Genomic DNA, 26,235 nt, shown 5'->3' on the forward strand with positions numbered 1-26,235 from the left:
GCTACACTAAGGGAAATTTAATGGGTATGATCATTCTGTAGAGTGTATTGGGAATACCCAACAAAAACCTTTAAAGAAAGCATGTCTCTCAATCTGGCAATTCCAAGTTCAGAAATTTATTACAAATTAGGTATTTGTAGTATATACACATCGTGAAAACATGACTATGAATATATTCATAAATATGCAATGAACACTCATTCTCAAAATCAGAGAAATACAAATAAAACAAAATTTTGGACTATGAAATCAGCAAAGAAACAAGTACATAACTTAAGGCAGCAATCAAATGATAATCTCAGACACTTCTTCATGGTAGGACAAGTGGCACAACCCTTGCGAAAATCAATATGGGGACTTCTGTTGCCAGACTACATAGTTAAGTTGACTCTTCCAAACATAACTAAAACTAGTGGAGAAACATTTCTTAAAACAATCTCTTAAGTATACCAGTAATATAGCCAGAAAATAATCACTTAAGAACAAGAAATAAAGTAAAGGAGGAACTACAGAAGCAAAGCACAAAAGCTCTCTGAAATTGAGGAAATCTGACGATTCCAAACTCCAGTTTGTCAGAGCCTTATGAGGAACAGGGAATAGAAGACAGAGCTTAAAGCTTCTCTCCAAGATGAAGAGATTACCCAGAGGTGCCTTGCACACAGGTGGGCCCCTGAGGGAGTCCATGCTCAGGATCTGTTTAACAAGAAATGCATCCTCACCCAAATCATCGCTCACCTCCAACTTCCGACCACCAACAGCAAAAAAGGAAAAAAGCAAACAAACAAAAAACCCCCCAAAAACAAAAACCACCAAAACTGCCTGTCATATCATAAAATTTGGTGCTGAGTAGAAAGACAAAAAATAAAATTCTTCCCTGAGAATTCACAGCCCGAATGTAGTCCTAATGTATAAGAAACTTGAATTTATATAACAAGGGTGTATCAAAAAACTTAAGCTAAGAATATATCTTAGTCATCCTGGGGGGTAACAGCCCCCCCATGCTCCTGGAAATAAAAAACCCAAATCTTCTCTGAAAGAATCCACTTTCTATTCAATCCTCAAAAAATTCAAACAGAGAATGTTCCAAAAAATACGAGTTCATAGTAAAAAATAAATAAATAATAATAATGTGGGTCCCTCAAACAATAAAAACAATGACATGAGGCAGGAGTAGACTGAACCAGCAGATACAAAGAGTTGAATGAGACATGCAAAAGCTTCAGATATTTTTTATTCAAAATCAACTGGTTAACTGAAGAAACAGAAGATGACTAAAAGTAGGAGTAACCTTTAAACAGAAACTACAAATTGTTAAAAAGTTTAGAAAAGGGAAAAATTACATATGAAATTAAAAACTCAGGTGAGTTTTGATTAGATAGATGAAGGAACAAAATACTAAACTAAAAAGCTAAATCTAAAGAAATTATGTGGAAGACAGAATAAAGAGATGAAAAACATGAAAAATAGTTTTGTTGAACATATCAAATTTCTTAATTAGGGGTGATTAAGCCAATATTAAGTCATATTAGAAACTTCTTAAGAACTATTATAGAGCTTCCTTTCTCTTCTTGAGACAGAGTCTCACTCTGTCACCCTGGGTAGAGTGCAATGGCATCATCCTAACTCACTGCAACCCAGCTAATTTTTCTATTTTTAGTAGAGGCAGGGTCTCACTCTTGCCCAGGCTGGTCTCAAACTCCTGAGCTCAAGCAATCCTCCTGCCTCAGCCTCCCCAGGGTGCTAAGATCACAGGCATGAGCCACCGCGCCTGGCCAGAGAGCTTCCTTTTTAAAATGTGCAGTGATTTCTGATTTTTCTTAATTTACCTGAAGTCAAAATCCTATTGCCTAATAATAGAAGGACTCTACTCAGAACACATGCTGAAAACATCTCAATTCTCTTCAGATTCTATATTAAGCATTTCAAAATATGTAATCATACAGATCATGACCATACCAATTACAAAGTCTTTATCAGAACCACCTGTCAAATTGAGAAATGGTAATAGTACATTCTTAACTGATAGAAAGCTATGGCTTAAGCAATCACTTAGCTTTTTGGAAGCTCTAAGTTAGGGTGACAGAATGATCAATGGAAGATGTATTTCTAAAACACTATACAATTTTGTTAAAAATTATTGGGGTGCTGTCCCTTTCAACAAAGCATTCTAAAAGTTTCAAATTATATGTCAAGTTGCTATGGCAGGCAAAGGATGGCTTTTGAGATGACTAGAAAAGTACCTTAATGTAACTAAGTGATTCAGTTCCTAAACATTTATATTTAATACAGGAAAAATGGACATATTAAAAAAAAAATCACAAAGGAATAGAGCCTATTGGATTTAAGCCATTTCCCTAACAAACCTGATTGCTATATTACAGGCATGAACTTTACAGGCATTCAAATCCTTTCATCAGTAAGAAGCAGTAAGGTTGTAACTGTAGCATTATTTAGGATAGTTCCTTCCAATAGAGATATTAAGACCAACAAGTTAGTCAAACAAAATCAGTACTATACCATCATCTCTGCTAGGTAATTGTTCAGAAATAGAGCCTGAGGAATCTTTCCTGATCACAGATCTTTTGGTTTTCCCTTGCCCAGTTCGACTTCTTTGCCGCACCATAAATCCACCAATACCTATTCAAAAAAGAAATTGGGTAAACTGATAAATAACTAATTTCTCCCTATATTTCCACAGGATAAAATTATTCTGTCTTAAATAATGAGGCATTTTCCAAAATTAAATCTGGGCTAATCTAAATCAATAATCTTATTTTTATGTAAAATACAAGAGGTTAGAACTAAAAAATGAAAGTCAAAGCCACTGTTACCACTAATCAAACAGGAATTAAAATTTGCTAGTAGAAAGTTTGCATGCATTTCTTCTTCTAGACATTATCAGAGTAAATATTAAACAGTAAATTATATTGGTTTATCTATTTAACAGGTATCAGTAATTCATACATCAAATTACAGTCAAGTGCCGCATAACAACGTTTCAGTCAGCAAAGGACTGCATATGACAGTGGTACCATAAGATTATAATGGAGCTAAAATAATACCTATCACTTACTGATGTCATAGCAGTCGAAACATTATAGTGCAATTACCTTTTTTATATATATATATATATATATATATATATAAATTTAGTGTGCTAAGTATACTCTATGTTTACACGACAATTTCCTCAGAACATATCCCCGTCATTAAGTGATGGATGATTGTGTTTGTACATTAACTGGATAATAATTTGTACATTAGCTAGAGAATAGAAGATACAAACTAACCTAGATGACACAAACATACTTTGACTGATACGACTTCAGGGAGATTGTGCCTGCTTATTCCATGTCATCAAGGCACGTAGAAATGAGACAAACAGAGCTCTGTAGTTAAGAGCATGGAACCTGGATTCAGACTATGTAATTCTACTTACCAACTAAATTTGGACCTATTATTTAATTTCCCAGTGCCTCAGTTCTTTCACTGGTAAAATGGGGATAACATAAAGCACATCCTCATCCATACAGTATAAGGATAAATCAATTAATATATACTGAGTGCTTAGAAAAGTGCCTGGCATACAGTGAACATTATGGCTACCAACATACTTTGTCACCTAACGGGCCCCTCAATTAAAGGGATGGCTTCCATGTCAGGCAGAGTAAACAAAACATTAACTGTAAGATCCTAGAAGGAATTTGCAATAGATTAAAAAAAGTGTACTTATAAGCCTCATAATTATAGAGAAATGAAATCATTTTCATAAAATTATTTAGTGGAACTAATCATAGGTCCTTAGTATACATGTGGCCCATCTAGAAGGTAGGTTACCTAGCAGGAAAGTCTCATAGAATTCAAATGCAATGAGAAGGTTCCTCCTTAAATATCAAAAGGGATTTAGATCATTCTTACAAATAAAATATAAACAATCAGAAGAATAATGATTGTACTGATTCAATTTAATGCCTCGTTGATTGGTAAACAGACATTAATAACCTGCCTAAAGAAAGCCTACAAATTCTGTATTGTGACAATTTCGATAATTTTTTCCAATAAGGTAAATAAAATTTGACAAGAAAGACATCTTTTCTCCATACTCCTGAGGCAGATACGAAATAAGAGTATTTAATCAGTCATGGTATTAACAAGACTATAAATTCTAGGAGGCATAATAACTCTGGCTTGTTCGCCTTCACACTGCACACCTACTGGTACCCCTGTATAAGCACTGAAATAAGTTTTTAAAAACATAAAAATATTAGAAAGTGAATGTTGAAAATTAAAAAAATTATAGAAGTATACATCAAAAGAAAATATATAAGTGGCCTTAAAAGTCCAAGTATAAATAACAACCAACCTAGTAAAGCATTTAATAAAATCATTAAATTTAGGATTAAGGCATTAAATGAAGATTTACTGTGACGTATTTATATACAACAAACTAAAAAACTTGTCAGCTAAAAAGCATATTCAAAAATAAAAAATAAAAATTAAAAAAATAAAAAGCATATTCAAATAGTACAGTTCTCTTTAACTTATACACATAAGTTTTAGATACTGATGCTATATTCAATCCTGATCAATTATAACTGAGGCCCTCAATATTATATTTTTCATAAATTAACTAAGTTTTGATTATATTAAAATGTATACCACAGGCACCATACCTGGTCTGTATGGTTTCCTTTTTCTCTTTTTGACACCATCTGTTCCTTCCACTCCCTTAGTTTCATCATCCACAGCTTCCCGCTCAGGACTAGATTCTGATTTTCCATCACAATCCATAAGTTCTCCTTCTGAAAAAAGTGTATGAGCACATAAAATTGGGAAAACCTATCAAATCCATAATCCCTATGTAATGGGAAACATAAAGCAAAGTGGTCGCCAACCCATTCTAATCATGCATCTCAGTTGGCAGCAAAGTTCAGAAAGAGACAGAAGCAGCCCCAAATGGTTGTAGAAATTATGCTTGATGCAGTGCTCTCAGGAAATTAAATATAATAGTCAGGGAAAAGGAAACAGAGCTCAGAAAGACAATTATTTATCACTTTTCACTGAACAAACCATTCACTTGCTTTTAATGATGTCTTTCAGTCCAGGACCCCAAGGCTATCTCTTTAGCCTGGAACTCTCATCTGAGGGTAAACCACAGCTATTATTGGATATTACCAACTTACTAAAAACTGTATATCCAAAACGAAATTTTTTTTCTTTTTGGAGACAGAATCTTGCTCTGTCACCCAGGCTAACATGCTGTGGCATCATCATAGCTCCCTGCAACCTCAAACTCCTGGGCTCAAGTGATCCTCCTGCCTCAGACTCCCAAGTAGGTGGGACTACAGGCTTGTGCCATCACACCTGGCTCTTTTTTTTTTTTTTTTTTCCTTTGTTTTATTCTTTTTTGTAAAGAGGGGAACTTGCTTTTGCCCAAGCTGGTCTTGAACTCCTCACCTCAAGCAATCCTCTGGCCTCAGCCTCTCAAAGTGCTAGGATTAAAGCCGTGAGCCTCCACGCCCAGCCCCAAAATGAACTTTATCCCTTTGCCTGTGTTACCTAACATCATTAAAAGGCATAGAAAAGACAGAAGCCTGGAAGACAGCCTTGACCATTCCTAATCTCTTTTCTCCCACAATCAAGAGTCCTTAATCTCTGAAAAGCATTTTATTTCTATTACCATCTTAGACCAATCTCACAGATGGTTTACCATAAAAGCTCCTACCTAGTCCCCTGCACCAAAGCTTACTCCTCTACAATCAGCTCTTTAAATTACAGCATAAATGATCTTCCTATAAATATGTATCAACTTTCTGCTTAAAATCCATACATGTCTTCCCAGTGCCCTCTAAATAAAGTTCAAATTGTAAAATTGTAAAGCCCATTATAATAATATTCTCTTGTAAACTCCCCGGCTTTATCTCACTCTAACCACAGGAAACTATATTCAGTCCCTTGAATGTATCAAGCTCTTTCTTCTACTATCTCCCCAAACTCTGCCTTCTGCATAACTCATTTTTCAAGATTTATTCTAACCATCACTGCATTAAAGAATTCCTGGTATTTAGACAAGGTTACATTCCACAGTTACATGCTGGTATACATTAACATTCTGCTTCATTTTAATTGGTTCTTTAAAGTCTGTGTCCCTGCTAGACTATACTCTCCATGACAATGGGTACTAAGACCTTCCTATTAACAGCTGCATCTTAGCAGGGTACCTAATAGGTACTCAACAAATACTTTACTAAATGAAGTAAATGAAATTAAGTTATGCATATAAAAGTTCAGCTCTCAGAGAATGCTATTTTCACATTATGGTGATCAAACTTTTGCAAGTTGCTTTACACTCTGCTATAGAAAAAAGTTTATTGGTACATTTTAAAATTAACTCTTTTATTCAATATTCTAAGTATTATAGATATTTCTTTAATATCATGAACATGGCATTTGTTTTTTGTTTTTTTACTATAATTAGGTCTATATTTGAGGCAAATTTCATAACAATCTGATAACTGCCCTATATATCTATGAGTACACCATGAAAAGAAATGTTTATTCACCAAAATGCAGTAAGCACCAAAGATGACAAAATACCAACTGTTTACCTTCGAACAAACCCATCTAAAAGTTAATGAGAGGGAACTCTGGGTAGAGATGGTAGACTAAATTCATGTATTAATTTCACTCTCCTGAAAACCTACTAAAAACACAATGAAGCAATTTGTTTTTTTTGTTTGTTTGTTTGTTTGTTTGTTTGTTTGAGATAGAGTCTCACTTTGTTGCCTGGAATAGAGTACGGTGGCATTATCACAGCTCACACTGCAACCTCAAACTCCTGGGCTCAAGCAATCCTCCTGCCTCAGCCTCCTGAGAAGCTGGGAGTACAGGTGTGCACCAACACGCCCAACTAATTTTTCTATTTTGTGTTGAGAGGTGCTCTCAGTCTTGCTCAGGCTGGTCTCAAACTCTGGGCCTTAAGCCATCCTCCTGCCTCAGCGCCCCCCCCACCCCCCAAAGCTCCAGGGTTACAGGCATGAGCCACCATGCCCCGCCAAAACAATGTATTTTTAAAAGATAACATCATGAAGACAGAAAACAGGAAAGCAGAAGTCACAATTTTAAAAGAGAAAAGCAGAAAGATGAATGAAAAAATGACTGAGCAAATGCAAACTCTCAGTTGGGAGTAGAAAGAACCGAACACAGGCATAATTCATTTTACTAACTCGAGGAGATCTTACATCATATATAAAAACGTGGGATTTTATTGAATTCTGTTGGACACAAAAATAGTTATTGCTGAAGCACTGATTCAGCATTACTGTTCTAACAGCTAACACTGACTGAGCACATGGGAAGCACCAGTGCTAAGGGCCTAACATTTGTCCTCGTGCTTTAAACACAACTACTCTACTGCGTTGGTCCTAATACACATACTTCACTAAGGAGTAGACTAAGCATCTGAGAAGTTACACATCCAGAGTAGGCTTGAACATCGCCCTCTGCTCCATAATGCTTTTCAAAAGGTACTGAGATATCATCAAGACATATTAGTGAAACAGCCTCATACGTGGCAAGTTTTAGGTTTAATACAAAGGACTCCCCCAAAAGGGCAGCTGCATTAGAAATCTTAGCATAACAGTAAGAACTGGTGATGACTGTCCTCTTTTCCTATTTTTTCCCCTATATAGGCATATACCATAAAACTTATTTTAAGTATATTGTACAGATAGTCTCAGGACAAAAAAGTGTAGTAATACTGTATTTTGAAAAAGGATTTTTCTTTAGTAAATAGGGAAAAACAAAAGTGTTTTTTAAATAACGTGCATTTACCTCCTCTCTAGACAAAGTACCTTACCTTTCACAAAATATTTGACATTTTGAGAAGCAAATGAACACGAGGGCTTAGTGAGAAAACTATATATTCAATTCCTTAAATTCTAAAATTGTCTTACCATTTTCAACATACAATACACTAAACAATCATCTTCTTTCATTACCAGTAAAAATAAGAAAGTCAGTAAATAAAATTAAGATGGGCTATATTATCACATAAATGGAAATAAAGCAAGGGTAATTTTTTTTTTTTTTTTTTGAGACAGAGTCTCACTGTGTTGCCCGAGCTAGAGTGCCGTGGTGTCAGCTTAGCTCACAGCAACCTCAGACTCCTGGGCTCAAGCGATCCCCCTGCCTCAGCCTCCCAAGTAGCTGGGACTACACGCATGCGCCACCATGCTCGGATAATTTTTTCTATATATATTTTTAGTTGTCCATATAATTTCTTTCTGTTTTTAGTAGAGACGGGGTCTCGCTCTTGCTCAGGCTGGTCTCGAACTCCTGAGTTCAAACGATCCGCCCGCCTCGGCCTCCCAGAGTGCTAGGATTACAGGCGTGAGCCACCGCGCCCGGCCAAGGGTAATTTTTCAGCTGATTTTATTTTACCTTAACAAGAGTCAATAAGAGAATATGAAATTGAAATACACCACCATTTCTCATCGTGTGGCTCTACAAACAGTAGTCACACAGAAAACCTTCCAAGGTCTTTTTGTTGTTTTGTTTTCTAAAGATTCTATAATCTCGTAATTTTGAAAATAATGTGTACTATCAAGAAATCTCTCACATTTCGTGAAATGAAGCATTTCCCAAATTTAGGTGACTGTGGAACCCTTTTCAAACATCTTTTAATGTCCTCAGAAACTAAAATTCTTTACAGTTTGGCTAATGCTGATCTGATCAATCCCTTCCAGGTATATCAACTTTCTTCCCAAACCCCAAAGCACCTTCAACTTCAAAATCAAACCCTCTGCTCAATGATATTGGAAAAACTGGTTACATAAAGCATCAGAAAGCTTTTCTCCCAGTACCACAGACCCAAAACACACTACCGTAATAGAAATGTGAGGATTAAATGGTAAATTATCAGGAATATACAAAAGACATATCCTTTCCAAGCCACAGTTCTTTCTCACCTGGAGTACTGCAACAGCCTCCTAACTGATCTACTTGCCACAACTCTTGTACCTAATAAGTTTACTGACATCACAGCACAGTGTTCCTCTTACAGCATCAATAAGATCATGCCACTCTTCTCTTCACTCAAGGGCCCCTCATTCCATCCCTGTCTAGTGCAAACTCCATGTGCATCCCTTTATGACCCCGAGTGACCCACTGCACCGCCCCTCATCTCCTCACAATCCTTCACCTCCTACTGGGCCCTGATGGACATGCTCAGCACACTCTCACCCAGGGCCTTTGCACTGGCTTTCTCACCATCTGAGATGCTCTTCCCTCAGGTAATCAAGTGGCTCATTCACTCTCCCCTTTAAATTCTGTGCTCAAATATTGCTTTCAGTTCATATGGCCCCTTAACACCAGTCTACACTCCCAATTCCTCTTAATAAAACTCTATTTTTCCCACAGCACTTGCCAAACACATTATAATTAACTGATTACATAATGAAATAGTTTTGTCTTCCAACACTAAAATATAAGCTCCATGAATAGAGAACTTTAACTGCTTTGTTCACCGACATGATTTCTGACATCTGGCGTGCAGCAGGCACTGAACAGATACTACTGAGTGAGAGCCAGGTGCAGGGATGCACACCTGTACTTCCAGCCAGTAAGGAGGCTGAGGTGGGAGAATCACTTGATCCCAGCAGTTCGAGACCAGCTTAGGCAACATAGCAAGATCTCGTCTCTTAAAAAAACAAGCACACACCAGCCTGAGCAAGAGTGAGACCCTGTCTCTACCAATAATAGAAAGAAATTATATGGACAACTAAAAAATATATACAGAAAAAATTAGCTGGACATGGTGGCACATGCCTGTAGTCCCAGCTACTTGGGAGGCTGAGACAGGAGGATCGCTTAAGCCCAGGAGTTTGAGGTTGCTGTGAGCTAGGCTGACACCACGACACTCACTCTAGCCCGGGCAACAGAGCGAGACTGTCTCAAAAAAAAAAATAAATAAATAAATATAATAGAACAAAAATAATTATTACTTTATTTCTAGATCAGATGAAAAGAAATACTCTAAAAATAAACAAGCCTATAGTGAGCCTCTTTGGAAATAAGTAAAAATATAACTCATTGAATTTAACACCACTAAAATGTTCTGCTATCTTAAAAATTCAGCTAGAAAAACCCTATGCTTACTTTGATCAAGAAAATGTTTATAAACTGACAGTTTATGAACACTTATGAATATAAATTTACACTTAATATTAAACAACAGTTTGTTTATATCTAAAATGCATGGATCAAGTTCTACTGTAACTTGAACATGGTACCCAAGCTCACAGCATCTGAGAAGGCTTATGCTCACATCTAGCAAATTAAAGTCAACCCTCTGAATCTCCGCACCTGTGATCTTCAAAGATATGGTACTCCTGGAGATTTCTTTAAGGTATCCTCTAATAAAATACATGAAAGGGAAAAAACCTGAAAAGCTAAGGTCTAAGAAGATCACTCACTTAGAAAGGGCAAGTGTGACATCAAGGGTTATCTAAGTCAGTATGATTTACCCGTAGAGAAATCATACATATTTCAAAAGTTATCGTATATGTTCAATTCCTGCACACATATTCCATGGAAAATAAATTAGTATTACCTCGACTGTCATCCATTTCACCGTCCCGTGAATGCTCTGACTGGATGTCTGGAGGGGTCTGAAGGACAGCCACACTATTCTGATTTATAATCTTCAATTTCAATTTTGGTTTTGACCGTTTTCTTCTTGGAACTGTGACTGTGAGGCTCTGTAACTGAGTCATTCCTGATTCAGTCAAACACACACCATCCTGGGTATAGGTTTTGGGTGGGTCTAAAAATCACAAAATCCCAAGAATACAAATTTAAAGTTTCATTTTAAATTTGACTGATAGATTATTGTTTGAAAATATCTATGTCAAAGGCATGTGAGTACAGTTCTATAAGGAAATTATTATCTATAAAATGTATGAATAACATAATGATGCCCAACTGAAACTAGCAATAATTGGCCAAACTTCCTTGGATTATAGGCAGAAAGGTTGCATGTTTTTAAAAAATGGTTTTCCTGGCATCTCTATTTTCATGTTTCAATAAAAGGATTTAGAAAAAAAGCATTGAAGCTAAATGCAATGCTTCAGCTACTCTACTATGAGCCTTTTGCTAGACAAGACTAAAAGGTAAGGATCGATTTATATAAGAGAAACAAGGACACTTCAAAAGCCCACCTGGAAATCAATGTATCAATATAATCACTTACAGGGAGACAAAGTAAATAAGTACAAATCTTGCAGATTTAACTTTTAAATATACCAAACTGCTGTTTCTTAAAACAACTTCTATACTACCCAAATGCTTTTATTTCAGATGCTATCAAATACAAGTAGTCAAAATAGTGATTAATAAAAATATATTAATCACCATTCTAAGATGATCAATTAAAAAGAGACTGAATTAATTCTAAAAGGAATATATTTGCTAACTAAATCTTATTTTCTGATAATTTAACCCAGTAATATACTAATGAAACCAAAGCAAGTACGGCATTAATGGTTATTTTTAGAGCTATTTTTGTTGCCAAATTGCTAAAATTTATAGAAATACTCTCCCAGTAAAGCTGGATAAGATAAATACTTTATCAAGTGTAGAAATGATTACTAACATTAGGGAATTTAGAGTGAACACCCATATAATCAAAGTAAGTTTCATACAACATGTGGCTAGCTAGTTACGTAAAAATTAAGCAAAGTAAATAAAATTAAGCAAGTAAAGTTTTACCTAGCTCTTTTACTTTTGTGACAATTTGTGCTACAAGTGAAGATTCACAGCAGTCTGAGGAAGGCACTGAAATGGAAAAAAAAATCAGGTAATTTTTTTGGAAAAGGTGCAGTGTATTTAAATACTTACATATGATTAAAATTTCTCTCCTCATTCTATTAAATTCTTGAACACTAAAGTTAAAAATGATCTTGAAAACAATACACCACCACAAGGATAAGCAATAAAAGAAACACGAAATTCAGGGAGGAAAAACTGGCAAAGAAAGAATCAGTATTGGATCGCTAACATATTGTTAATAACTACAAGATCATGTTCCTTGAAAACAAAATCAAAATTTTATATGTGTGTATAAGGCTTCAGTTTATTCCTTTATTAAACTGTTTTATAAAAAGTTGGGATAACAAAAATTCCTAACAAAAAATAACTTATTTTTCATAAAATACTCGTTTAAATAATAGTTTTACAAAAATAAAAAAGAAGTAGAGCTAAGGTGACTCATTGGTTATGGAAAGCAAGATTCAAGTGAGTCGTAGGAAAGCACAGATTCAGTTTAAATTATCTTCTTACCATTAGACGCAGGCATATAGGGTCTGCACATGCTACAATCAAAACCAATGTCTGCTACATTTTCCACTTCTTCCTCGGTGTTTAAGTTTTGACAAACTGCATGCATCCATCTAAAAAGACCATATTTGTATATTTTTCAAATAACTGAATATATTGAGAACTGTTTCCTTTTAAAAGCTGTAACAGGAGCTGACATGATGTCTTCAAGCTTAAAAGCCCTAAGCCGCACACTCTCCTCCTGCTGAACCCACCTTGCCCTTTTCTCCTAACTATCCCTATTGACGCACACGAACTTTCATGGAGCGAGAAGGAAAGAAAACAGAATGAGAACAAGAACTAGAGAGGAGGCAAAGCACATTACAAGGATGGGATAATTATTTTATGATCATATATTGAATATATCAAAGACAGCAAGGAAGCTAGTTAGGGCAAGTAGAAAGGAATTCAGAAGACTGCAAATGGCAGAGTATGTATGTGCTCCGTGTGATGCCTCTAATCTGAAGTAGACATAACTCATATAAAGGGATGTTGAATGTTAATTGGGAAATAAAGCTAAGGAGCTTTTTAGGCAGAGTCCTGAGAATACTGTAGTACTGACGAAATAATACTGTTAATATTACTGTATGTGTACAGTTTAACTGCTAACAGAGCACAACCATATACCAATGAGAGCTAAGAAAACATTCTTAATTTTGAAACTGCACACATGCATACTACTTAGGGAGGGTGGAAGGTGGTCTCTAATATCTAGATATCAAGTATGTAGAGAATTAAGAAAAAGTGGCTTAAGGACAACAGAACGTGAGATCCTTTTTCAAATCTAAAAAAAGATTCAGAAACCCTCCATAAGAAAATACATCTGTGCAGACAATAATTCTGCATCTAATTTCAAAGGATTCATAAACCAGTAAAAAGCCCCAAAGTCAAAGATCTTTATTCTGGATTTGAGAATTCATAACAGGACATCACTTCTTCAAGTTTCTAGGTGACTAAAAATCTGCAAAGCAAAAAGTTTTGTACCTTAAATTTATGATCAAGGAAAGTTATTTTCCAATTTCATTTTGCTACATTGAGAGAGAAAAGCTTGCAAAAGATGAAAAAACAACACAATACCTATCACATTGTCTACATTGCAGAATAAGGTCGTCTTCTCTATAGTTTCGATAGCAGACCGGGCAGGAAGACAAGCTTGCACAAGGAGCACACTGCGTGTAATTGTTTTGCCATTCGCATCTTAGACCTGCAGATGTTGCTCCACAGTGTCTGCACCAAACACACCTGAAATCCAAATCCCCCCCAAAGTCTCAATTTTATTACATATTTAGATACTGTAATTCAGGAAGCTAAATATGAACAGAATCGGGGAAATAATTCACTACATGTGTGAAAATTTTTCTGATTAGTGGTATCTACCACAGTAAATGTATTATACAATTAAACACTTAAAAGTGATAAGAGAAAGTTCTGAACTTGAAAGACTAACAAGGGAAACAGAAATCCTAGAGTACCATTTGCACTTCCAGCCTCCTTTGGGAACTGTCTGCAACGGAGGGTCTAGGCAATAGGTGTGGTAACTTATGTCACAGTCATCACACAGCAGGAGTCTTCCCGGGTCGGTTGCCTTCCCACAGGCCTCACACACCGTGCACTCAAGACACCTCCAACCTTTGCTAAGAATCACTTTAGTGATCTGTAAAAGAAACAACCAATCCATGTGATTTATACATTAACATAGATCTGATTCTGCATAATCAAATATACTATATAAATTAATATGGTTCTTATGTAACTAGTAGCAGAAAAGAAGCAAGCAACTATTAATAACATTTATTAACCACCTACAGTGCCCAATACTGGGTTGGGCATGTTCATATGTACTATTAAGAGCCCACCTATTGAGCAGAATAATACAAAGTGGCACATATTTTAATGCCTTTTTTTAGTCCACATAACTACGTGTGCTGTAGATTTAATGTCCACTATATTAACAGATATGGTGACTGGATTTTAAAGAAACCAAGTAAGCTGCCCCATTATTCTTGATACTGGATTTGAAAATACATCAACAAAGTTTCCATCTACATTTCCATTAATTCCACGCTTCTGAATCTTATATACACAGACAAGGACATGTATGTTAAAATCAACAGAAAGAATGACAGAGAAAATACCAAAAAATTAAGGTTAATCATGAGTTCTCAGACATTTTATGATCTTGGAGAATTTTTATTTAGCCTGTGGAGCTAGGACTTCTGAAGTACACATTCACTCCCCTACTTATTTGTCTATGTCTCAAGGGTCTAAGTTAGAAGAAAATTTGAGGATCTCTATATTTCTGTTAAACTCCTCAAAGAAGCCACATTATGTAACATTAAGAATTTTGAACCAACTTCTTAAAGATCTCAAAAGTCTAGAATCTACAGATAGAAAGGACCAAACTGCCCACATTATAATGATTCAGCAAGCAATCAAGGTACAGAATAAAAATTCAGATCGAGGTACATGAAAGCCTAAAAGCTAGCGGAGAAGAAAATAAAACAGTTAAACTCAAAGGAATAACCATTGGAATGGCATCAAACATCCTAACTCCAGATGCTAGAATAGAGCAATAGTTTCCAAATTCTTCAGGGAAACACTTTTCAAAGTACGATTCTTAACCTAAAGAAGCAATTAAGTGTGAAGGTAGAATACCTTTTAGACATACAAGGACTCAAAATTCATCTCCCATATACTCCTAATAAAGTTACTTAGAGATACGTGGAACAGGATGAGGATGTATACAAAGAAAAGGAAGATGTGGGACCCAGAAAGCAATGCATCCAAAAAACGGCATCGGTCCAGGGAAGTTTAAGGATAAGAGCTGAGCAAGCCACCTAGAAGCTACTGGCACATAACAGAGCAGGGGAATAGAATGTCCAGGAAGAAGGCAGGATTCTTCCCAGGAAAAAAAAAAAGCACTTGGCAAAAATAATTTGAGATGATAGTTCTTCCTTAATAGGCAAAAACAAAACAAAAAACAAATGGAAAGTCACTAATGATTATTTTCTTCTTGCTATCTAACAAGTCCATGAAAAACAAAACTGATAGTATATTATATAGATCTGCAGTGAACATTTACTAAGTCATAACCAACACTTTATTAATTTAACTAAACACAGTAATACAACTATATGGGAAGATGCTGGAAGGAGGCAAGGGGTACACATTAGGAGCCAAATCAGAATTTATTTATTTATAGCAAAACGTCAACAAAATCTAAGATAGATAAAGCAGCAGTACCAGCTTATTATTTAGAGCTATAGCATTAACTATGAGAAAAATGATCTGAAAGGATTAAAGAGGCTGCCTCAGATGTGGAGGCAGAATAAGACAGTGGCTGGCTGGTTATCACAAGGGCTTTAATGTCATTTGAATTTTAAACATATTATTTATTATTATTTCTATTTCTAAAAATTAGTCTTAGATTACCAAGTTATATCATTGCCTCAAATGAAGGAAAGGGCCTAAGGAAGAAAGAGCAGGGTGGCCGAGAGCAGGACCCAGCAAACTTTTTCAATGAAGGGGATGATAAATATTCTAGGTTTTGAAGGCCACAGGATCCACTGCAACTATATAACTCTGCCAATGTAGTGTGAAAACCACTACGGACACATGTTAACAAAAGAACATGGCTATGTTCCAATACAAGTTTATTTGCAAAAACAGGCAGTGGGCCAGATTCGGCCTGGGGGCCAGTTTGGCAACCCTAGGCTTAGAAGAAAGGAAAATCTGATAACAAAGTGGAAGACAGATCTAAGGTACGTAGTGGTAGAAATTTTAAAATATTTATTTTCATTCCTACTTTTTTTTTTTTTAAATTTCACAGATACCTACCCTGTGGTCTTTTCACAACCAGACTCTCAAGTTACTTGGTTTGTAGTCATTCGTCAACACACTACACCTTGTGGTTTCTGAACCCATATCCACTGAAACTGCCCAAGCCAGTCTTAACAGACCTCTTGACTTCCAGACCTAATTGGTACGTTAGTGTTACTTGACTTCTGTGCACTACATCAACACTTGAACAATTTTCCCCTCTTGAAATTCCCTCTTATCATAGTTATTAGAGCTCTACTATCAATACATTTTTTTCCCACTGAACTGGTTTAGCCTTAACTTTTAAGAGTTATTACAAATAGGGTATTATCTAGGATTCCATCCACAGTACCACAAAGTTGTGACAAATGTGTTTTATAGTTTATAATGGATATCTGGTTCAACTATGATGGACCAACATAAGATACTAGAAAACTGGACAAAATATATGAAACTGTTTTCAGAAATTGGACAACTCGCAGTACAGGACTATGATCTCTCAAAGGAGGGAAGCACAAAAGGCAAGTTCCACGATATTATCCCTACAGACTTCTTCCAGAATGCTGCCCAGAGAGGGAGAACACCAGCAGAGCACAGTGGTCTCACTGAGGTTAGGAATCATGATGGAGTTCTGGGAGGCTGAGGCAGCTGAAATTTGCAGGACACAATACTGGAAAGGAAAAGTAATAAAGAGTAAAAGCTCCAGAAATCAATACAGGATTCCTCTGAAATTTTGGGTTGAACACCAAGCTATACAAAGCTAAAAAAGGACCCATAACCAGAGGAAAGAATTTCTACAGACAATTTGTAAGCTGAACAATTACCAGAAGTTGCACACGGCTGGAAGATGTGTGAATCTCAAGCAGAGTGTAAAGACAGTGGTGATCGGGGGTGGGATTTAGTAGAGATCCTAAAAAATCCATGTCCTAAGTATAGAGTTTATCTGGTGCCAGAATAGCAGTTGCTACAGTGTGGTCTGGGGAACCCCAGTGGGTCTGAAAGATTGAAATAATTTTCATAATAATACTAAGATATAATCTGCCTTTTTCCACTTAAGTTCACTCACCATTATACAGTGGTGTTGTACAGCGGCTACATGATATATAACAACATCATTACATCGGTGCTGTGCAAGTTGTGCTTCTATATTCTTGTATTATAAAATGTTTCCAATTTCAATTTCTAAAATGGTAAATATTCTAATAGTTACAATCCTCATATACAGAAACTCTACGGGTCCTGAATAATTTTTAAGAGTGTTATGGTTCTAAGATCAAAAAGTGTGAAAATATCCACCTTCGAGAAGAGAACACTTTCTAGATCTACCCAAGAAAGCTTAAACAGAAATATCAAATGGATCAAACTTATCCATAAACGATTGCCTAACACAACAAAAACTCAAGCTGAGACAATTTACAAATCCTTAGTTTATTTCTGGATATTCTTGTATTTCTCAATCAATATGGTTGCAGTACTGTACTGTCCAAAATGCTGTTAGTGGCATAAAAGGAACCACCTCTCATAAAAAATAAAAAAAACAAAGGATTTAAATTCCAGTAAATAGCTGTTTGACAATATATTAATTGTATGCTCTTAACTTATGTAAGCTTCATTTAACTCATCTGTAAAATGGAAATTAAATAATTGTTGGATGAGTTAAAAGAAATATATTCCCATCTTGAAAAGGATACTATTCAATTTTCTTTGGTCAGAAATGTAAGTATTCTAAAAAATTCTAATTGCATTCTAGTTTCTAACAGCAACAAAACTCATAGAGAATTTAGAATATAAAGATGTAAAGAAGAAAAGAATTTCTTCTATGCATGTATAATTCTAATTTTTAAATCAGTTTTATATAATTTGTGCACTTTTTTAGTCAACATATTGTGAGCAACTAATTTTTAAAGACTATATAAACTAACTGTGTTATTCTCCTATTAATATTTTGGATAGATTAATTATAATTTTTCACTTTGATTTCTAAATTCACAAAAACTTATATTACTCTAGAAAAGAAATACTAGTGTAGTTATCTGCAAAGAATTCCTAGGGGAATATATATTGATTTGCTTACTATACTGACATTTTAGGTAAATCAATAATGTATGTTTGAAGAGCAGGGGGGAAAGAAAGAATTGTTCAGACGATTCATGACAATAAAAACTGAGGTTAGTATAATATTTACACCACATGGTATGCCAGCACGAGAAAGGATTTGGTTATAGAGTACACAACAGAACCCCTGGCCTACAGCTATACCTTCATGTTCACTTCCAGTGACCATTTGTTACTTTATTCAAATATACAAGTTTAATTAAGATTGAGTTCTGGGGGGGGGGGTGCAAGGGCAATATATGTAACCTAAACTTTTGTACCCCCACAATATGCTGAAATAATAATAAATAAATAAATAAATAAAGGGGGGGGAACAAAACAAAAAACAAACCCAGAACCTTAGGTTCAATAGCTGAAGTACCGATCGAGACACATGCATGTTTCAATAGCTTTAAAACCAAGCACATAATTATCATTTAAAAGGTTCCTAAGTCTCTATCCTGAAATGCTTGATATGGAATATTACTGAATTGCATTAAATATAACATTTGTTTTGTTCCTTTCAGCTATAAGAAGAAAATGTCCTTTTATATACAGGTGAGAGTTGAACAGTGCATGTGGAAGAGACCAGGATGGACTAATGAATTTTTACCAAGTACTCTAATTGTTCTCAACTTTTTAATCAATAGACAAAATGAATCAACTAAATCTAATGCCTTAGTAAATATTAATACAAACTGTATTTTAAATTAAATGCATGTATTTTTATGCTTTACTCGCATACTGTCACACATGTGTAAGAACCTTGACTTATTTTAAAAACTGTAAGCAGCATGTTACTACTCAAATCAAGTCAAAATTCAATACACTTTTGTTAACTCACTTAATTTAAGTGTGTTTACCTTAATACTGACACAGTATGGATGGTAACACTGACCACACTGAGAACAGGCAAGTAATCTTCCTTCTGCTCCCTGGCCAAAACTGCCACAAACTACACACATATCCTGAAATCAAGAACACATCAACATATTTTAAATTGGAGATTAGGCTAAGAATATACAAATTTTACTTTAAAAATACCTTCTGAATTAATATAGCTGTATAGGCAAATATTAGATGACTTTTTGTGCATATGGGACGAAGTATTAATAGAAATGTACAAGGAGGAATTAATAAGTAGAAGACAGTAATTCAGTTCAAACCTGATTCAAAGTGAACTTGTCACTACTAGAAAACAACACAACTGTATTGTGCATAGAGTTTTCTTCTTCATCCTTATTTGATGAAATATCTGCAGTAGACACCTATAAAAAGCAAAGTACACAAAACATTGTTATTATTTTTACTTGTATTGCACTTAACTGGAAAGCTTCAGCAAATTAATATTCACAGGCCAGGCATGGAGACTCAAGCCTGTATTCCTAGCACTTTGGGAGGCTGACGCACGACGACCATTGAGGCCAGGAGTTCGATAATGGCCTGGGAAACAGTGAGACCCCCCACCTCTACAGAAAACAAGAAAAATTAGCAGGGGATGGTGGCACATGCTACCATGGTGGCACAGCTAGCCAAGAGGCTAAGGCAGGAGGATCGTCTGAGCCCAGGAGTTTGAGGTTGTAGTGAGCTGTGAAGATGCCACTGTACTCCAGCCCAGGGCAACAGAGTGAGACCCTGTCTCAAAAAAAAAAAAAAAGAAAGAAAGAAAGGGAGGGAGGGAGGGAGGAAGGGAGGGAAACGAAACTCATACTCAAAATGTAATTTCTGCCAAGGTCTAGACTGACAATTCCAAATATTATTATTAATGCCATGATAGTATCATAACTATGAGTCATGACATTTTTATTCATGTAATTGTCTTTCTTAGAGTTATAAGTCCTATAGATTTGGAAGTAGTAAGAAAATATAAATCTGTCTTTAGTAGGACCTGATTACCCAGAAATTCTAATCAAGAAACTATAAAATTATATGTGCATACACATACACACAAAACACTATAAAATTGCTATACACAATAAAATTGTATGTGTATACACATACACACATAAATTTATTGCTCTATTTTAGTCACATAAGACCTATAATGTGGCTAGTCCAAAGAGATGTGCTATATGGATAAAATATACAACATTTTATGAATCCTAAGTACCACAAAAGAATGTAAAATGGCTCATTAATGATTTTGTACATATTACATATTATGTGCGATATATAATATATTCATATTTTAGATGTATCAGTCAAAATGATATGCATCAAATTAATTTCATCTGTTCACTATAACTTTTTTAATGTGGCTACTAGCAAGTTTTAAACCACATGTGGTTCTCATTATATTTCTATTAAACAGTACTGCTTTAGAATGGTATTTTGAATAACTTACCAAAATTTCAGGATTAGCCCAAGGATTATCAACCACAGATGTCCGTTTCTGGACTTGGTTATATCTGACTAACTCAACTAAGTACTCTCATTGGCTTGTTAATAGTTTACAGAGTGTTTATCATGAAAAAAAGCTCTGAATTAGATGCTATAAAAGAGAACAGGGAGGCCAACGCCAATATCGTATGATCCTCTTCCCTTAAAAAGCTCACAGCCTAGCCTGGACGGGCAAAGGTGAAGCACAATAAGGTACAGTCAAGATCAAAACATAGAGTAATAAAATTACTTTACTTAGGGATGATTGAAAGAAGATTAAATAGAAAGAATGTGTTACAATAATATTTTCAAACTTCAAGGCAGCTCTAATGGACAGAATTATTTTATGATAAAAGCAATTTATAGTCATTAAAATGCTACCGAAAAGGGAAAACAGTAAGCAACCTAAATATTCATCTTCAGGGAATGACTAAAACAATATCAAATCCAAACTTCGGAAAACTATGCAACATTTAAACATAGGAAGGTAGAAATTTGTATGGACGTCCACGGGGGAAAAAAATCACCAAGATGTATTACTGAGTGGAAGAATAAGCTGCAGGATAGTATGTGAGGTACATCACTGTGGTATAAATACGTGCAAAACCATTATACGTAAGCTACTAGCACACATAATGGTGGAATCATGAGAAACTGCTGGCTCTTCAGGTCAAAAATGGTTGAATGTTGGCAATTTCACACAGATCAATCTAATATATAAATACACCAAACTGGTAACAGGGAAAAAATAAGGACTGAGGAGAAAGTGGTGGTGTACTTTGATCTACCTACAACACTTTAATTTGTTTTAATAAAGGAAATGTATTCATGCATTATATATGTACCTCAAAATTAGCTTTTTAAGATTTTGGGTTATCATCCAAGATGATTCACAAAAGTAGAATAATCATCATTAGTAATATCTATTAAAGACTACTAAGATTAAAGCAATCAGTAATTCAACCACAGGACTTATGATACATTGAGAAGACTAAAATATACAATGGTACAAATGGCTACAATATAAAGTATCCATTTCTACCCCCTCACCCCAACACAGTAAACTCAACACATTTTACATACATGTACCCCAAAGAAATTATAAAAATGTTATTCTTATTTGTGAAGGAAAATTTAACCAGAGAATTTTTTGTGGAAAATGATCAACAAGGTTGGAATATGATATTCCCAATATAAACCTGAACAAAGTCTGCAGTAGAAAACTTTAATGTCCCCAGAGTCAAGTGGTGGTAGTGGGGGAGGAGCATACTCAAATGAGTACTAAAAAGCCAAGTTTTTTTTAAACAGCAATTGTACATGCAAGAAAGAAAATATCTAGCTTGATGACTCATTGTTTTTATAATTTATTTCATGACCTTTAGGCTGCTAGAAAAGCAAAACCTATCTCAAAGTTGAAGGCAATCTTTTGAGAAAATATGTGCTACTGCCTGCATAGAGATTAGTGTGATGCGTCAAAGAGAATAGAAAACTCCGATCTAAACCTCACAAGTTGGAGATTTCCAATTAAGGGCACGTTAAGAGTAAACCAAAAAAGAAGAACAAATTAAACTCAAAGTGAGAGGAAAGGAAATTATAATAAAGATCAAAGTGGAAATCAATGAAATAGTAACCAGGAAAAAAAAAAAATCCAAGAAAGCAAAGGTGGCTCAAGAAGATCAATCAGGCCAGGCACAGTGGCTCACACCTCTAATCCTAACACTCTGGAAGGCCAAGGCCAGAGGATTACTTGAGCTTAGGAGTTTAAGAACAGCCTGAGCAAGAGCAAGACCTGTCTCTACAAGAAAACAGAAAAATTAGCCAGGCATTGTGGAGCAGGCCTGTAGTCCCAGCTACTCAGGAGGCTAAGGAAGGAGGATTGCTTGAGCCCAGGAGTTTGAGGTTGCTGTGACCTAGGCTGATGCCACCGTACTCTACCCAAGGCAAAAAAGCAAGACTGTGTTAAAAAAAAAAAAAAAAAAAAGAGAAAGAAAAGAAAGAAAGAGAAAAAAGAAAAGAAAAAAACATGATCAATAAATAAATCTCTAGCAAGATTGATCAGTACCAGGAATGAAGGAAGTGACATCACTATAGATTCTACAACTATGAAAAGTATAATAAGTGTTATAATCAACTCTATGCCTATAAATTTGTCAATTTAGACAAAATGGACAAATTCCTTGAAAGACACAAATTTATGCAAGAAGAAACATTATTAACCTAAATAAATGCCTATCAAAGAAACTGAATTTGTTAAAAACCATCCAGGCCAGATGGCTTCACTAATTCTATGAATAATATACGGAAAAAATATTTCCAATACTACACAACTTTTCCAGAAAACTGAAGGGAGACTTCACAATTCATTCTATGAAGCCAGCATTATGCTGATACCAAATTCGTTACAAGAAAACAAAACTACGGACCAATACCCCTCGTGAACACAGATATAAAAAAACCTAAAAACTTTAGCAAATTAAATTCAACAATATATAAAAAAGACAAAGCATCATGACCAAGTGAAGTTTATCACAGGAATGCAAGATTGCTTTAGCATATTAAAAAAACAATCAATGTAATTCACCATGAAGTATATTTGAAATTTGCTAAGAGAATAGATCTTAAGTATTCTCATCCCGGCTGGGCACAGTGGCTCACACGTAATCTTAGCACTGTGGGAGGCCAAGGCAGGAGGATTGCTTGAGCTCAGGGGTTCGAGACCAGCCTGAGCCCTGAGCAAGAGTCAGATCCCATCTCTACTAAAAATAGAAAAAATTAACTGGGTGTGGTGGCACACTTCTGTACACTCAGCTACTCGGGAGGCTGATGCAGGAGGATCATTTGAGTCCAGGAGTTTGAGGTTGCGGTGAGCTAGCATGATGCCATGGCACTCTGGCCCAAGCGACACAGGGAGACTGCCTCAAAAAAAATTTAAGTATTTTTCACTACAAAAAAGGAAGGTAATTATGTGAGGTGACATGTTAATTAGCTTGGCTGCGGTAATCATTTCACAATGTATATATCAAAACATGTTGCACACCTTAAATATATATAATTTTATCTGTCAATTGTACCTTGATAAAGGTGGGAAAAAATAAAACAAAAAACCATATGATCATCTCTACAGAGGCAGAGAAAGCATTTGACAAAATGCAACATACGCTTCTGGTGAAAAAAAGAATTCTCAGCAAATTATGAATAAAAAGGTCCTTCCTCAAACTGATTTAGGATGCCTATTAAAAAACAAAAATGCCCAAAAGTAGATCTAACACCTTTATATAAAGCCTCATAACATGCCAATGAATATTTATCAATGTAATTTTTTAAAATAAGAGAGCAAATACATATTAGCTATTTGGATAGAGTTGCCATAGAAAGATAGTAAGTTGCCATAGAAAGGAAGTAAGAAAAGAAGGAAAGAGTGAGAGGTAGAAAATATCAAAGAAAAACCAGAGGTTTTTTTTTTTAAAAAACACACAAAGTAGAGATAGAGTAAAATAAAATAAAAAAATTAGCCTATTTATGTGACTCTTAGGATCTAAATAACTTGCTACATGTGAGATTATCATCATTAATAGACATTTAAAAGATTATAGAAAATATAAATGAAGTAAGCCTCACCCCAGGTAATACAACAGCTCCGATTCCACTTTTTAGTTTTGACCTGCCTCTGCCACCTCGTCCCGACAGTCCTGCACCACGAGGTCTCCGCTTTCCCGGAAATCCAGATCCCCGGCCCTATATAACACACGAGGGAAAGTCAACATTCTCTAACACCCCAGGAGAATTTTTAAATCCAAATGTCAGTGAGACAAGACATTTTACTAAATGTTACACAAATACTTGCTTTTATTCTGATGAGACAATAAATATTAAGAGACCAGGCTTATTATTTGTATCTTTAAATATGTATTCCACAACTTAAAAATATAAAAATAAAATCCTTAGAACCTTAGAAACAAGCTTTGGGTCTGTCATTGTGTATGTTCTCCATCAGCAGGCCTTGACATTATTTTTCCATTTCCCAATCCTACATTCTAGGTTCCTAGAACAGCTAAAACCCACTCCAGATATTTCAACATGCAACAAATTAGATTCAACATGAAGTATAAGGAAGAACGCTCTAGCTAACTGGTCTCTCTCAGTGATTATAGTAATAGCTAACATTTACTGAGTACTTACTATGTAGTGATCTACTTTTTACTCTCAACAATCCCACATAATAGGTACTATTTTATTATATACCCATTTTAGGTAAGTGTACTGAGGAATAAAAAGGTTAAGTAACTTGCCCAAGGTCATCAAGCCAGCAAGTCTGGCTCCAGCGTCCCTAGTTTGTAACCACTATACTGTATGGCTACGTTGCATGAAAGCTCACTTGCTAGTATATAACAATATTCTTCTGCTGTCATTACGTCCACTTCCTTTACTATTCAACAGCTATCTTATGAATTGAACATGTCTACTTCATTCCACCATAATATTTAGAGGAAGAATCACTTAAAGATTATAGGAAAACTGATAAAAGGGTAAAAAAGCCTTGCTTTAAATTTAAATCATCTGGAAATAAATAATTGAAATGGAAACAATTTATCTGACTTTTTACCCAGGAAAAAATCCTATGGGAAAATATGTTAAATTCCCTAATATTTTAAAACATAAGCACCAGAGTATGGGGTTTTTCCCTTGTCTATACTCAGATTTATGTATTACTCCCCCCAAAACACCTGGCACCTATACAAGCAGATATATTATGTATACTTAAAATTAGGAAGAGGCTTGGGAAAATACTTTCTGATCTTCTTTCCCCTAACAAGTTAAATAGTATGTCATACCTTCAACTGATGTCACTTATCACAGTTTAAAATGCTGAACTCGTTTCCTATTTAGCAGAATGTCTTCTAAGTCAAAAATTGATGGTTACAGTATGGGCATAAAATAGATACACGTGGAAAGGAAAGGGAGAGGGTTTTTTTCCTTTCGGTTGTAGTTAAGTACCGCCAGCTTCCAGTTTCAAACCACCTCTCCTTGTCTTCTACCCTGCTCTCCTTTAGACCCTTTGAGAGGCCCATCAGCTTCTCTCAGCAAGAGGCAGATGGAGTAGGGTGGGATTTTAATAACAGGTATAAAACATCTTTTAAATGTTTAAAAATCAAGACTACAGTAATCTCTCAATTTATTCTCCACAATATCCAATGTTGACCAAGTTACGAATAAGTGAAAATTGGTGTTGTATGTTACAAAACTGTCAAACAAGTCACCTTTTACACTCTTAAAATAAATATTTATACCTCAACACTTTGGATGATATCAGGGAAATAGAAAGTAAGAAACTGCAATGTGGAACTCCTTCCAAATCCTTGATTAGTGTAAATTAAACATCCATATTCCAGAATTATATTAAATATAGAAAATGAAGAATACTGTCTTCTCTAGTCAATAAAATATTTTAATTTTGGAGATAATACCTTTTCAAATTAATTTTACCTTCATAATGCACCAGACTGGTAACTTACTTTGAGAACTAGCAGAGTCATTGACCAGTGACATGTAAAATTGGCCCTAAGATTT

General features: G+C 35.3%; 1 protein-coding gene across 2 annotated transcripts in view; it reads right to left on the reverse strand.

Annotated features, from left to right (window-relative positions):
• KMT2C (lysine methyltransferase 2C) overlaps positions 1-26,235 on the reverse strand; it is a 252,141-nt gene that overhangs the window by 66,258 nt on the left and 159,648 nt on the right. For both annotated transcript variants that reach the window (XM_069462185.1, XM_069462184.1), the window contains 10 exons: positions 24,286-24,402; positions 19,455-19,556; positions 19,152-19,256; positions 13,848-14,029; positions 13,453-13,617; positions 12,340-12,449; positions 11,770-11,835; positions 10,613-10,825; positions 4,674-4,802; positions 2,518-2,637 (listed from right to left, as the gene is read on the reverse strand). In XM_069462185.1, coding sequence (XP_069318286.1) covers positions 2,518-2,637; positions 4,674-4,802; positions 10,613-10,825; positions 11,770-11,835; positions 12,340-12,449; positions 13,453-13,617; positions 13,848-14,029; positions 19,152-19,256; positions 19,455-19,556; positions 24,286-24,402 — 1,309 coding nt within the window. The remainder of the gene's footprint in view (positions 1-2,517; positions 2,638-4,673; positions 4,803-10,612; positions 10,826-11,769; positions 11,836-12,339; positions 12,450-13,452; positions 13,618-13,847; positions 14,030-19,151; positions 19,257-19,454; positions 19,557-24,285; positions 24,403-26,235) is intronic.

This window comes from Eulemur rufifrons, chromosome 29 (genome assembly GCF_041146395.1).
Source record: "Eulemur rufifrons isolate Redbay chromosome 29, OSU_ERuf_1, whole genome shotgun sequence".
Classification (NCBI taxonomy): domain Eukaryota; kingdom Metazoa; phylum Chordata; class Mammalia; order Primates; family Lemuridae; genus Eulemur; species Eulemur rufifrons.